Consider the following 15,782-nt stretch of genomic DNA (forward strand, 5'->3'; position numbering starts at 1 on the left):
CCCAGGTGCCCCCCAAAAGAATTTAATTAGTGAGTAAACTTGGTCTGCTCACATGGAATTACATCTCGATAAAATTGTTTTCTCTTCATAAGTGCGCATGAACGGTCTCATAGTTAAAATGAGTTCTAAATGTTTAGCTCAACTTTACTATATTCTCTGTGGGACACTGTGTGTAATGATGGTATTTGAAATTTTCAGGATTCCCAAGGTCTGGAAACATATCCCTCTTGATTCATTATGGTCCAGAGCAAACATGCATTTGACTGTAGGCTGAAGTTAGAAGTTGTCAGCTTTAGATTCAAAATTCCCATGACTGAGACCACACAAGAAGAAATTTTTCTCTTTTTGGGGGGAAACATGAGTGTATGTGGACCACTTGGTGGCACCGATACATTTGAGTGAACTCCCTGTGTTTAGATGATCCTGGAAGTGTATGAGGAGGGAACCTCTTAAAGCCTTAGACTAGATGGAAGCAGTTAGTTTGAAACTTCTACTGATAAAACTCAACTCTGTCAAGTATTAAATGTGTGCTATGTAGTATTTCTAGAAAGAATGAGTATGGATTCTGAGGGGAGAAAGACCGTTATCATACTCTTCTGTTTTATAATGAAAATTTTTGAGGTTTAACTACTATAATAAAAAAAATCTGGAGGTGGGGCGGAGGTGCCTGGGAGCTCAGTTGGTTAAGCATCCAATTCTTGATTTTAGCTCAGGTTATGATCTCAAGATCTTGAGATGGAGCCCCACACAGGCTCTGTGCTGAGTGTGAAGCCTCCTTGGGATTCTCTCTCCCTTTGCCTCTCACACACACACACACTCTCTCTCTCCCCAAAATAAATAAATAAATAATAAATAAATAATAAAATTTTTACAAATTTTCTAAGGGAGGAAAAAGAGAAGAAAAAACATTACCATGACAGCCTTGAAGTGTCAGAATAAGAGGAATCACAGGAAAGAAGCATGGGAGAAATCCAGATGTTACATCCTAACCAAAGAGAATGGAGTGGGTCTGGACCCCTGGGAGTCAAAGGAATTGGTGGGAAGGGAGGTGTGAGAAAGCCTTCAAAGATCAAATTAACTTTCCTCATGCTCCGGTGTGGGCTTTTGCTGACAAAGCATACCTTTCTACTGAGAATGAGAACAAATCCGTAACTGGGGGGAAAGGAGAGCTACCAAAAGTCTGCCCAATTTACTAGTTCAGTTGACATATTGGGACCCTTGGGTTTGAGGTGGGCAGTAACAGGAAGTTCTGCTAGAGTTTTTGTGGGGTTCAGTTTTACAAAAGGACGTGACTGAAAAGACAGAAGCGGAGGTGATGTTTGTCACGGGTAGGATAGGGTGAATTCCCCAGGCTATTTCCTTGACTAGAAGAGCTCTCCTTCAACACCATCCTTCCATTGCCTCTCATTAGTTCCAGGCTTTCCAAGACACTTCCTGAGGACTAGTTTTGTTTATCGAGGAAATTGGTATTTAGAGGTAAATACCATGAATAATGTTCACAATTATTTCAGACCTAGAAATAAATCATCTTATTATAAATTAATAAATTGATTTTCTGCTTTATCCATATTTTCCTGTGAGTGCAGCATATGTGAATCTCCAGCACTTTGATCAATTCTAGATACACTGAAAAAATCAAACACCACCATAGCTAAGACCAGGCCATGGGATACTGAATGATACTAAGGCCCTATTCTAAGACTTGGTGTAATCCCACCTCACCTTCTCCATCCCCAGTTGACCATACTGCCACCAATTATCTTACCCTAGATTTCTCTATTGGCCATGTATCTCTGTGTGATTTAATCATATTTATGCATTTTACTACCAATGGCCTCAAATGTCTTCTGGAAATAAGCCACTGTGGCACAGTCTACTGATTGTCTCCCAATATCCATTTTCCCCTTCTTCTTTTACCAACCGAATTTCCAAGTTTTGGCTAAGCACATGGTCAGCCAGATAGGGATAATATTTCACAGATTCTATTACCCATGAATGACTATGTGACCTAATTTTGGCCAATGGAATGTGAGTGGTAGTGATGCATACAATTTCTAGATTCTGCCCTTAAAAGGAAACAGCTTACCCTCCATTGTCACCTATCTCCTCATTTCCCCTGTCTACTCAGATGGATTGAAGATATAGTGGTAGTGAGCCAACTTCTACCCTGCAGACAAGAACAACAACCCGGGGAATGGAGGAGAAACAAAAAAGAAGCAGAACTACCCCCACTCTTTTGGACATTTAGGTAGGGGGTGGGGGGAGAAAGTCCTCTATCTTGTTTGAGCCACGGTGAATGTGGTTTCTGTTGAACTGGCTGAACCAATACCCCCAATTAATACAGCATCAATAAGTAATAAGTGAATGAAAATGAATGATTTCATAGTCAATTCCTTGAACTTCATAAGAAATGTCCTCATGTCCCCCAACAATAATCTATTTGCGTTATCTTCCCCAGTTAATTAATGAAAGACAGATTTACTTTACCTAATGTCCTGGCTGAATGAGTCATCATGTACGAATTTATTCCCATAGTCAATAGTGATATTACCTGTACATACAATATAAACTAAAAAACAAAACACACAAGTCGTTAGAACCAAAAAATGAATAAGTTCTCCAAAGGGCATCATTGTTCAACTAACCAACATCAACAAAATTCTATCTTAATCCACATTTATTAATCCTACTTCTGAGAAGTAAATTGAGGCAAAAGTGTTGTTTTATAGACACTGTTTGAATATAAGACACTGGAGCAGAAATTAGTTTTCAATGTGAATAAGAGAAGAGTTTATAATTTCTGGGAGGGATAAGAACACTGACGGAAGAGCTCTCCACCATTGCTGCTTGCCGCAGCAGCCTTGCAAAGCCAGCAAGGTGGTAGGCATCACAGACACAGCTCTGGAGCCTGCAGGGCCGGGGGGTGAGGGGGACCCAGCAACTGCAGGCAGTGGTGACACAGCAGGGAGGGGAAAGGGTGTCTGCCACCAGCATTTACTACAGCTGCTCAGGAGGCTCTGAAGGAACCTGCAGGAACCATGGTGGGGTCTGGAGAGGCACCATGCAGAAGCAAACATACAATCACTTTCGCAGGTCTTAGCTCTGCCCCTATTAGCCATGTAATTTGGAGTCAGTTAACTTAACCATTCTGAGCCTCAGTGCCCTTCACTGGAAACTGGAGCTAATAGTAGTATGTCTTTTGGAGAGTGTTTCCCAAATTTGACTAACAACACTAAAAACCTGAAGTACATCTAAAAGATACCGACTTCCAGGTTTCTTCCCTGAAGATTCTGATTGTGCAGTAGTGAGTGGCGCTAAAGGGATTGGTGTAACATCAGAGAGATTTGGGAAATACTGTAAATGATATTCCAATGTTAGCATTCCATTGACTTGGCTTTAGGCTGATTCCTTGCACAAAAGATAATTGAAGGAGCTCAGATGTTTGTTATGATACTTTTTCTTTGGGGCATGAAAGGATCCTAAATCTCTACAAAACCACTGGTTAGTTTGAACTCCAAATTCCCACATGATAACTACAGATAAGAAGTGCAGATCCTCAGGAAAGTCTGTAAGGAATATAATACTCCATTTAAAAAAGAACTTCTTCCTTTAGGAGTTAGGGCACCCGAGTTCTTCCCCTAACATGCTATTCTCTCTGTTTTGATGTCTCTACAGGCAAGATGGAGAGGGAGATAACTGATCCCCCAAAGAAATTTTTAAAATATTGTTCTGCCGGAGTCTTCTGGAACAGGAGGCAAAATGACAAAGAGAAAACCCTGAGCTGGAAATCAGCCAGTATCAAAAAACCCTGTACATCTACCTGTAGATTAAAGTTCCTTGGGAGGTGGGCAGGTGTTCTTAATTCACATTATTCGAGTGCCTTTTCTCCCTCCAGCAGCAGGTTTGGAATTCATCTGACTGGGAGGTGGTTGGGGATGTCCTGGGGATTTCTAGCAACTTTTATCAACTTCTCCAGTTAGCTTCCACCATTGTCACAAATGAAGAGGGGCCCTAACACTGTCAGCAGATGCACTGGGCTCTTTGGATCTTCCCTAGAGTCTCGGTACCACAGATACTGCCACCATCAGATTGCCCAGAAATCCACCAGCTAGCCTATGGAGAAAAGGTTTTGAGGGAGAGTAATATTTATTGAGCATTTGCTAAGTGGCAGGTATTTTACTAAGTATCATCTCAATCTTCAAATGGAAATTGAGGTTCTACAAATCTGGGAAACTTGCCCAAGGTCAGCCAGCCTGTGATGGTTGAACCAGGATTCGATCTCAAATCTATCGGATTCCCACACCATTAACCACTACTTGACTGTTGGTCCCTTTCATACTGTCAAAACAAACTTTCCTCTGAAAGTTTCTTTCTACTTAGAAGAACGCATTTTTCAAATCTAATTTTTTAAAATGGTTAACTTTGGTGGTGCCTGGGTGGATCAGTCGGTTAAACTGTTGCCTTTGGCTCAGGTCATGATCCCAGGGTCCTGGGATCGAGTCCCACATCGGGCTTCCTGCTCAGTGGAGAGTCTGCTTCTCCCTCTCCCTCTGCCTGCCACTCTGCCTACTTGGGCTCTGTCAAATAAATAAATAAATAATCTTTAAAAAATTGGTTAACTTTGGGAGAAGGAAGAGAAGATGGTAAAGGAGTAGGAGGACCCTCGGCTCATCTTGTCCCCATAAACACAACTAGATAACTCTCAAATCATTTATCTAAATACCCCCAGAAACCAACCTGAAGACTGACAGAACAAACTCCACAACTAAAGGAAGAGAAGAAACCACATCAAGGAAGGTAGGAAGTACAGAGAGGTGGTTTGTGGAAAAAACAGATGGCAAGTGCTGTGGAAGGAAGAGAGTCCTGGTCATGGAGAAAGGTGAGAGGGAGAGAGAGGCACACAGGGGAATGCACAAGGAGAACATTTGCCTAAAGGCACTGGCTGGGAAAACAAGAGGGGTTGGCTTTTGTGAGTTTTTGCAACCAGTGGGACTTAGAGACAACTTTTAAAGGCCAGCCAGCTTGGCTGGGATAGAGCCCTGAGGAACCTGCCCTACTCCTGGAGAGAAGGCAGACAAATAACCTGGGGGCAGGTGGCATGGAAATAGCATCTGAAGAATGCCTGGGGCACACAGCAGGGAGAAAATTCACTCTTCTTGGAGCGTGTACCTGAGAGGTAGGATTCTCACCTCTCTCTGGAGACAAAGGAGCCAGCAGGTGCCATTTCCCTCCCTTGCCCTCAGCATAAACACACAGTCACCTTCAGGAGGCCGCACAGTGCCCACAGGGGCTGCCTAAGATGCTTACACAAAGTCCTACCCGCCCCCCCACCGGCGTTCTCTGGAACACCTGCCCTCTGTCAGGCTTGCCTCTGTCCCAACATGGCCAGCCCCTTCCCCAGAAGGCCAGCAGAAATCCCTGCCCATACCATATCTCCTGACCAGAGTTCTGCTGGACTTCAGTTCTAGTAGAAGTAGTATCAGGTCTCTTTTAACAAGCAGACCAGAGCACACCTAGTTAAAACTCACCACACTCTGGCCAAGGACCCAACAGTGCCCACTGCAGGGCAAGGAGAGTCTCTGCTGACACCTGGCCTGAGGATACAGCGGTGAAACACAACAGCAGAGTGCACACAGCATGCCTCAGACACTCTCTGAAGTGCCAGGCCCTAAACACTCTATGACCTTTTCTTCATAAAGCCCTTACTATCAGGAGCAGGAAGCATAACTGGCTCTTCTAACATGGAGAAGAAAGCAGAGACTTAGACAAAATGTCCAGATGGAGACAAATGTCCAGAATCCGTCCCACATGAAAGAACAAGATAAGGTCACAGTCAGAGATCTAAGCAAAACAGATATAAGTAATATTCCTGATAGAGAATTTAAAGATTTTATTTATTTATTTGACAGACAGAGATCACAAGCAGACAGAGAGGCAGGCAGAGAAAGAGAGAGGAGGAAGTAGCCTCTCCACTGAGCAGAGAGCCTGATGTGGGGCTAGATCCCAGGACCCTAGGATCATGACCTGAGCTGAAGGCAGAGGCTTTAACCCACTGAGCCACCCAGGTGCCGCCCTGATAGAGAATTTAAGGCAACAATCATAAAGATACTCACTGGGCTTGAAAAAGAACAGAAGGTTTTGAGGAGACTCTTACCACAGAGATAATAGAATTAAAAAAGTATCTCTCAGAAATGAAAAATGCAGTAATTGAGATTGGAAACAGGCTTGATGCAATGAACACAAGGCTGAAAGAAGCAGAGGAATAAATATGTGATATAGAAGAAAAAATAATGGAAAACAAGCAAGCAGAACAAAAGAGAGAAAGAATTATGTAACATGAGTATAGACTCAGGGAATTGAGTGACTCTGTCAAAAGCAATAACAATCACATTATAGAAGAAAGGGGCAGCAGACAATTTATTTGAAAAAATAATAGCAGAAAACTTCCCTAATCTGGGGAAAGAAACAAACATCCCAAAACAAGAGACACAGAGAACTCCCATCAAAATCAAGCAAAGCAAGCCAACATTAAGACATATTGTAATTAAATTTGTAAAATATAATAAAAAATCCCCAACTATTAAAGCAGCAAGACAAAAGAAGTCCTTAGCTTACAAGGGAAGACCCATAAGGCTGGCTATAGATTTCTCAACAAAAACACGGCAAGCCAGAAGGGAGTGGCATGACATATTTAAAGCGCTGAATGGGAAAAATCTGTAGCCAAGAATATTCTATCCAGCAAGGCTATCATCCAGAAGAGAAGGAGAGAAAAAAAGTTTCCCTTACAAAAACTAAAGGATGGGACGCCTGGGTGGCTCAGTCAGTTAAGTGGCTGTCTTCAACTCAGGTCATGGTCCCAGCATCCTCAGATCGAGTCCTGCATGGGGCTCCTTGCTCAGAAGAGATCCTGCTTCTCCCTCTGCCTGTCATTCTCCCTGCTTATGCTCTCTCCCTCTCTCTCTCTGACAAATAAATAAACAAAATCTTAAAAAAAATAAAAACCCAAAACAAACAAACAAAAAAACTAAAGGAGTTTGTGACCACAAAACCAGTCCTGCAAGAAATACTAATGGGGTATCTTTGAGTGTGGAAAGACCAAAAGTGACAAAGACAAGAAAGGAACAGAGAACGTCTCCAGAAACAATGACAAAACAAGTAATAAAATGGCACTAAGTACATATCTATCAATAATTACTCTGAATGTAAATGGACTAAATGTTCCAATCTAAAGACATAGGGTATTGGAATGGATAAAAAAAAAAGAACCATCTATATGTTGGCTACAAGAGACTCATTTTAGATCTAAAGTCACCTGCAGATCCAAAGTGAGGGGGTAGAGAAACATTTATCATGCAAATGGATGTAAAAAAAAAAAAAAAAAAAAAGGCCAGAGTAGTGCTATCACTAGCCAAAGCCCTTAAAGATGTTCCTCTGGAGATGCCCTGCTTTCTTGTTGTTGTTTTGTTTGTTTTTTGTTGTTTGGTGACCTTGTCAAAAGTCACCAGACCAAGATGGTAGAACTTTTGGACTTGCCTTACCAAGGCCTGCAAAGGTGAGATCCTCCTAGTATCCATCTTTTGAGACTTTCTAGAAGATTTTAGGTGAAGAAAGCCACTTGAGATTTTATACTCTTCTGTCTTTTTTTTTTTTTTTTAAGACTCTTCTGTCTTGCCTCCTATATTCTCAAAACTATTACCTCATGCAAGCTTCTGTGCTTGCATTGCCCTCTGAATCTAAAACTAACTTTTCTCAAACGGATTAAAAAATATTTATAAAATAATCTCCAAAATCTTCGGAAGGAAGCAGAAGGAATCTTCTTCTAAGCTATCAGGGCTTTTCCTCTCAGTCTCTGAAAATACCTGGGGTTCCTTCCTACCCTGGGATGAGGAGAAGAGCCTTTAATAAACTTGATAGGAAACGCTGAGTAGGGAGCTGTGAGGACAATCACTTTAAAACTGCCTGCATCTATGGTGAAGAGAGGAAGAGCTGCCACTGCTGATTAGGATTATGAATGGGGGAATCCTTTTGAACTTTCTAGGCAACAATGGATTTCACAGGCCATTATTTCTATAACACTTAAAACCTTATTAATTATCCCACAAAGAAAGCACTCTAGTGACTCAGAGGTTAGGAGTTGGCCCAGTTGGGGGTGGAGGGTTAGAAGGATACAGGCAGGAAGCTTGTAGGGCTGTAGGGAAAGGGTGAGATGTTCTGAGACCTGGGACCAACTTCATTCTGGGCTTGCCTGTGTGTTCAGTTTGGCTTTGGGCTGGATTCTGGGGAGAGATGGGCTTGCTATTCAGGGAGGCATGAAGTTCTGCCTTAGACTAAATGATGTTTATAGTGGTGGCTCTTTTCTACTCCTATGCTGTGCTGAAGTGATGGAGACTGGGCTGTGTTACAAATAAATACATTTATCTTGTTTTTGTTAAAAAATATATATGGACAAGCTAGACTTTAAAATAAAGTCTATAACAAGAGATGAAAAATGGCACTCCATCATAATAAAGGAGGGCAAGTGATATGATGAGCACTGGGTATTACATGCAACTAATGAATCATTGAACATTACATCAAAAACTAATGATGTATTATATGTTTGCTAATTGAATTTAAATTTTAAAAAAATTTTAAAAAGAGCTGTTATACAAATTCTGTAATACAAAAGCAATGTACAAAAATCTGTTGCATTTCTATACACCAATAATGAAGCACCAAAAAGACAAATTAAGGAATCAATCCCATTTACAATTGCACCAAAAATTCTAAGATACTTAGGAATAAACATAACCAAACAGGTAAAAGACCAGTACTCTGAAAACTATAAAAGACTGATGAAAGAAACTGAAGAGGACATGAAGAAATGTAAAGATATTCCATGCTCAAGTATTAGAAAAATAAATATTGTTAAAATGTAGACATATTCCATGCTCCTGGATTAGAAAAACAAATATTGTTAAAATGTCTATGCCACCCAAAGCCATGTACACATTTAATGCAATCCCTATCAAAATAACACCAGCATTTTTCACAGAGCTAGAATAAATAATCCTAAAATTTGTATGGAGCTACACAAGACCTCAAATAGCCAAAGCAACCTTGAAAAAGAAAAGCATTACAATTGCGATGGAGGCATCACGATTTTGGAGTTCAGGTTATGTTACAAAGCTGTAGTGATCAAAACAGTATGGTACTAGCACAAAAACAGACACATAGCTCAATAGAACACAACAGAAAACCCAGAAATGAACCCACAACTCTAGGGTCCATTAATCTTTGGCAAAGCAGGAATGAATATTCCAGGGAAAAAGACATTCTCTTCAACAGATAATGTTGGGAAAACTGATAGCAACATGCAAAATAATGAAACAAGACCACTTTCTTACACCATACACAAAAATAACTTCAGAATGGATGAAAAACCTAAATATGAGACAGGAAACCATTAAAATCCTAGAGGAGAACTTGGGCACTAACCTCTTTGACGTCAGCCATAGCAACATCTTTCTAGCTATGTCTCTGGAGGCAAGGAAAACAAAAGCAAAAATAAAGGACTGGGACTTCATCAAAATAAAAAGCTTTTGCACAGGGAAAGAAACAATCAACAAAACTAAAAGTCAGCCTGTAGGGGAAGGATGGGGAAAGATATTTGCAAATGACATATCTGATAAAGGATTAGTATTGAAAATATATAAAGAACTTACACAACCTAACACCCAAAAAAACAATCCAACTAAATATTAGGTAAAAGACAATGGATAAAAATTTTTTCAAAGAAGACATACAGCTGGCCAATAGACAGATGAAAAGATGTTCCACACCTGCTAAAATGGCTAAAATAAAAAACACAAGAAACAACAGCTGTTGGTGAGGATATGAAAAATGGGGAACCCTCCTGCACTGTTGGTGGGAACACAAACTGGTACAGCCACTAAGGAAAACAGTATGGAGTTTCCTCAAAATGCTGAAAATAGACCTATCCTATGATCCAGTGATTGTATTATTAGGCATTAACCCAAAAAACACTAAAATACCAGTTCAAAGAGATACATGGACCCCGATGTTTATAGCAACATTATCTATAATAGCTAAACTATGGAAATAGCCCAAGTGTCCATCGACTGATAAATGAATAAAGAAAATGTGGTGTGTATGTGTGTGTGTGTGTGTGTGTGTATAAATATATATATATTTGGACTATTCCTCAGCCATCAAAAAAAATGAAATCTTGCCATTGCAACAACATGGATAGAGCTAGAGAGTATAATGTTAAGCAAAATAAGTCGGTCAGAGAAACATAAATACCATATGATTTCACTCATATGTGGAATTTAAAAAACAAAATGAAGAGGCAGATAAAAAGAGAGAAAAGGAGGCAGACTGAGAAACAGACTCTTAACTATAGAGAACAAACTGATGATTACCAGAGGGGAGGGGGGTGGGGGGTGGGTAAAATGGGTGATGGGGATTAAGCAGGGCCCTTGATGTGATGCGTATTGTATGTAAATATTCAATCACTAAATTGTACACCTGAAACCAATATTACACTGTACGTTAACTAACTGGAATTTAAATGAAAACTTTAAAAAGATGGTTAGCTCTATTATTGGGAGCTATGACAAGTACTACAAAATAAATAAAAATGAGTAAGTATGAGTAAATATGGGATACAATTTTTTCCTACCAATTGTGGTGACTCTATTTTTTTTTCAGCCAGATTATGAATATCAGGAGCCAGGAGTAAGTTAAAAACTCCTTTAATTCCAGACCATGCTATAACAATTCCCCATTTCCAATTATATTCATAACTTGCATGCATCAGAATGGGGCTCACTAACACAACAGTGAGCAACCTGTGGAAAGAAAAAAAAATTTTTATTAATCACCCGTGATGTACCAATGTTATTCATGGTTGAATACTACATTTCATATCAGATTTTTTTTCAGGAAAAAGAAAATAATCAGTTTATTAACAAGTTGTTCAAACTTTTGGGGACAAACCAAATCTACTATCTAAATTTTGCATATAATACTCATATCTTGAAAAACAGGTTAGACGTTTTATACAAATATAGGGATTTATTATTAACACTATTGGGCACTATTCGGATTTGGGTAGTAAGTTTCTGAAAGGAAGTTCTTCAAATAGCATTGACAAGCTCATTTATTCCATGGAGGGCTATGACTAGATTCAGAAGTTGGGCCAAGAGGACATGCAGATGATGGCCAGAAAGGAAAAATTATTGTAGGCACATTAATAAATGGCTTAACCAAAGTTTTCTTGAGCTCCCATGAGACTCATAAACTAAATGTCACATAAGTAATCTCAATTTGTGCCTTTTTTCTCTCCAGAACATTTTTCTTTCCTTTTCTTTTTAGAGTGGGGAGGGACAAAAGGAGAGGGAGAGAGAAAATCTCAAGCAGGCTCCATGCCCAGCACGGATCCTGACACGGGGTACAATCTCACAATCCCCTAAAATCATGACCTAGGCTCTCAAGAGTCAGACGCTTAACACAGAGTCATCCAGGTGCCCCTCTCTTCTTTTTTCTTACTGGAGTATAGTTGACCCATGATGTTAATGTTAGTTTTATGTGCAACCTAGTGATTCCACAACTCTATTCTTACGCTATGTTCTCCACAAGTGCCTACAGATCATTTTTCTGTAAGACCTTCTATCAAAAATGTAGAATCTATATTTAGAGGATCTGTACCAAAAGAATATCAGTACTATCCCTCGAAAAAGATTTCAGCAGAAATAAAATTGACATGTTCTCAGCCTAAAAAATATATTGTGTATCAGTTGCTCAGCTGGGAATTTCACAAGCCAGTTTAGAGAATTTCTATCATTGAGAAACAGAAAATCTGCAATTACCATATGCAACTTATATAATTAATTTGAGCAAACTCCTCTGCCTTGCATTTAAGCCTTTTGCAAAGTAATTCTTACCAACATTTCCAGCCTTACTAAATGATCTCTCTCTGAAATACCATGGAGTCCAGCCAAAACAGAACAACTCATATTATTTCCTGATATCAAAAACAGAAAGGCAGTGTAGTAAAATCTCAGGAGTCAGTCTACCTAGGTTTCAAATTGAGGCTGCTTTTACTAACCATGTAAACTTAAGCAAGTTCTTTAACCTACTTATTTATTTAAAAGATTTTATTTATTTATTTGAGAGAGTGGGCGAGAGAGAAAGAGAGAGCACAAGAGGGGAGAAGTTCAGAGGGAGAAGGAGACTCCCCATGGAGCTGGGAGCCTGATCCCGGGAATGCGGGATCATGACCTGAGCTGAAGGCAGTAACTTAACCAACCGAGCCACCCAGGCACCCTCTTTAACCTCTTTAAACCTCAGTTTCTTCACCTGTAAAGTGGAGGTGATATATAACAATAAGTAGACTCACCTCAAAGGATTATTGTGAAGACTTGATTAAATGAGGCAACATACATAGGACTTAGAATGATGTTTTGAATGTGGTTAGCACTCAATACATGTTAGCAATAATTATTGTGACCAGGCCTTAGTTTGGCTCATCCTCTAAAATGTTTTTCTCAACAAGTCTCTTATGAAAAGCCCACCCATATTTTGAGGGACCCTCAGGAGGACGCCTTCCATTAAAGCCTTTCCTCTAGTGAGATGGATCCAATAGTTCACCTCAGATCCCTGGCACTCCCGAGCCATTTGACTTTGGGCAAGGTACTTTGCCTTTGTTGGTCAGTTTCTTCATCCATAAAATTACCATCTCCTAGTGTTGTTATGAAGATGAAATGAGACACCAGAAGTGTAGCTGAGCCAAACAATGTGCATATTCTTCATATTCTCTCTTCATATTCTGTGACCAGTCTCAATTGGCACATGAGCTTCCATCATACAAAGAAGTGTAAATTGCATACACATCCTTGTGTGTGAGAGTGACTTTCTGAGTGGTGTGCAGGGCCTTTAGAGTCAGCAAAAGCAATGTCTCCTGAGAAGCTCTTATAAAGGAAGCTTCCTTGGCCAGGTCTGTCCTCAGTGGAAATGACACTGTAATGAATTCTTATCAAAGACACACCTACCATGAGTGGGCAATGGCATTTAAAAGAAAACATGTTCATGGACTCAGATTTAAATCCCAATTTTGTGGAATACTATGCAGCCATCAAAAGAAATGAAATCTTGGGTGCCTGGGTGGCTCAGTGGGTTAAGCCGCTGCCTTCGGCTCAGGTCATGATCTCAGGGTCCTGGGATCGAGTCCCGCATCGGGCTCTCTGCTCGGCAGGGAGCCTGCTTCCTCCTCTCTCTCTCTGCCTGCCTCTCTGCCTACTTGTGATCTCTCTCTGTCAAGTAAATAAATAAAATCTTTAAAAAAAAAAAAAGAAATGAAATCTTGCCATTTGCAATGACGTGGATGGAACTAGAGGGTATTGTGCTTGGTGAAATAAGTCAATCGGAGAAAGACAACTATCATATGGTCTCCCTGATATGAGGAAGTAGAGATGCAACATGGGGGTTTGGGAGGGTAGGAAAAGAATAAGTGAAACAAGATGAGATTGGGAGGGAGACAAACCATAAGAGACTCCTAATCTCACAAAACAAACTGAGGGTTGCCAGGGGGAGGGCCGTAGGGAGAGGGTGGTGGGGTTATGGACACTGGGGAGGGTATGTGCTATGGTGAGTGCTGTGAAGTGTATAAACCTGGTGATTCACAGACCTGTACCCCTGGGGCTAATAATACATTATATGTTCATAAAAAAATAAAAAATTATTTAAAAAATCCCAATTTGGGGGGCACCTGGGTGGCTCAGTTGGTTAAGTGTCTGCCTTTGGCTTAGGACATGATCCCAGAGTCCTGGGATCAAGCCCTGAATCGGGCTCCCTGCTCACTGGGGAGCCTGCTCCTCTCTCTCTCAAATAAATAAATAAAATCTTTTAAAAAATATTAAATAAACCACAATTCTGCCCTTCAAATTGGGTAACTCTAGGCATGTTTTTAACCTTTCTGGGCTTCATCTGTGAAATGATGCAATAACACCTACTTCATAAATTGTATTAGTATTAATAGTATAATGTACATGGTAGGTGCTTAATAAATGGCTTTATCATAGAAATAAGGATGAAAGTCAACAAAAATGTTAAGAGTCATTAATCCACTCCAGTGTTGCACAAACATTAACCCACATGTTGAAACAGTTTCCTGGATCTCATCTCTAGAGATGCAATCCAATACATTGGGATGGGCCCATGAGTGAGCATTTCTATCAAGCTCATGGGTCCTGATACTGCGGCTGCTATCCTTGCCCCTTCTCCTTTTCTAGATGTAACTATGAAGCATGAAGAGACTTCCCCCAGTCGCACAGCAAGCTATTGTCAGGACCTTGACAACAACACAGGTTTTCTGACGTCACATCCAGAACTCTTCTTGCTATCACTCACTACCTCCCAATGCTAATTCTGGGCTTAAGAACCTAAGTCAAGGAAGCAAACTTCAAAAAATAAAAATAAAAAATAAACTATAATTCTTACCTTACAAAATTTACTGTTGCAAATAAGATGAACAAGAAAACCACAGTGTGAAAATTTAAATATTTGGTTTCTCCACATCCGATTACAATACCAAAGAAAATATATAATAATTGTTGGAATACAGCTGAAAACATTATTAGGAACCTTGGATGAATGGAAAACAAATCACATTTTAAGCAATGGGTTTTTTAATAGTTGCCTTTTCACATAAAAGTATGTATGACATATCTATCACTCTTATTAGCAGAGGTCCTTGCCTCCAAGCACTGCTGCAATCAACATTTAAAACTATTTTGTTGGAACTAAAATCCACCTGGCTCCATATTCTCCAATACTCTTCATCACACCATGCCCATGGGCTGCCTCTCATAGGAGAACCGTAGGAGCAAGGCAGAAAAATAAAGCTCTCCACCTCTTCCCTGATCAGTGATGTGACAGTTTGCTGAGATTAGCTAGCATCATATCAAACTGTTGGGTCTGCCACAGGTAAGCCCAGAACCACCTACTTAACCTTGACTTTTCAACATCTGATTGGATCATCTCACTGTCCTCTGCAGAATTTCTTCCTTCATGATTTGCTTGAAAGTCCCTTACCTTGAAAATCTCTCCTGTCTGCTTTTCCATCTACTGAATTCCTAAAAATCTCATAAGGCTAACTCTAATCCCATGTTCTTCATAAAACCATCCTAAGCACTCTCATTGGAAGTGACCCTCCTTTCAATCCCTACAGTGCCAATTGTCTATACCACCATGGTTCGTTAAGCAGACAAGTGAATTAGAATCACCCGTATTGCTTTCCATATAGCTATACACCTGGCCTGTCCCCAGAGTCTTACCGAGCAGACGGAACACAATGGTTCAGGCTTAGAGCTGTTGTGGTACCATGTGGTAATATGCTTGCACCCAGTCAAGGTTTGACTTCTATAAGCAGATTGCCTCCTCTTGGGCCCCTCCACTGGAACTTTCCCTTTCAACTAACTAGGTGAGTGTGCCTGTTCCACAAACCAGCCTCCTCACAGGTGGGTCCCAAGATCTACGTTTGGAAAGCAGCATTAGGAAGCCTCATTTTGGCTTCAGAGGAAAACCATATTCTGTGACACAGCATTACACCCATCAAGCAGATGGTCCGATTCTCTATCTGATTCCCATCTCCTGCTTCATTAGATTCAGAACTCAGAGAAAGGAGGGGTTTGAGGTCCCCCGAGCCCCCAATGCTTAGTTTTGTGAAATTCAGAAATGATGGAATAACTGAGAATACTTTTTCAAATGTCTCCACAGGA

The 15,782-nt window shown here is 40.3% G+C and overlaps 1 protein-coding gene across 3 annotated transcripts in view; it reads right to left on the reverse strand.

Moving 5' to 3' along the window:
• SLC9C2 (solute carrier family 9 member C2 (putative)) overlaps positions 1-15,782 on the reverse strand; it is a 102,756-nt gene that overhangs the window by 61,715 nt on the left and 25,259 nt on the right. For all 3 annotated transcript variants that reach the window (XM_045069570.1, XM_004761927.3, XM_045069569.1), the window contains exons 9-11: positions 14,503-14,646; positions 10,685-10,853; positions 2,488-2,569 (exon numbers count right to left, since the gene is read on the reverse strand). In XM_045069570.1, coding sequence (XP_044925505.1) covers positions 2,488-2,569; positions 10,685-10,853; positions 14,503-14,646 — 395 coding nt within the window. The remainder of the gene's footprint in view (positions 1-2,487; positions 2,570-10,684; positions 10,854-14,502; positions 14,647-15,782) is intronic.

This window comes from Mustela putorius, unplaced genomic scaffold (genome assembly GCF_011764305.1).
Source record: "Mustela putorius furo isolate JIRA1106 unplaced genomic scaffold, ASM1176430v1.1 tig00003942_pilon_pilon_pilon, whole genome shotgun sequence".
Classification (NCBI taxonomy): Eukaryota; Metazoa; Chordata; class Mammalia; order Carnivora; family Mustelidae; genus Mustela; species Mustela putorius.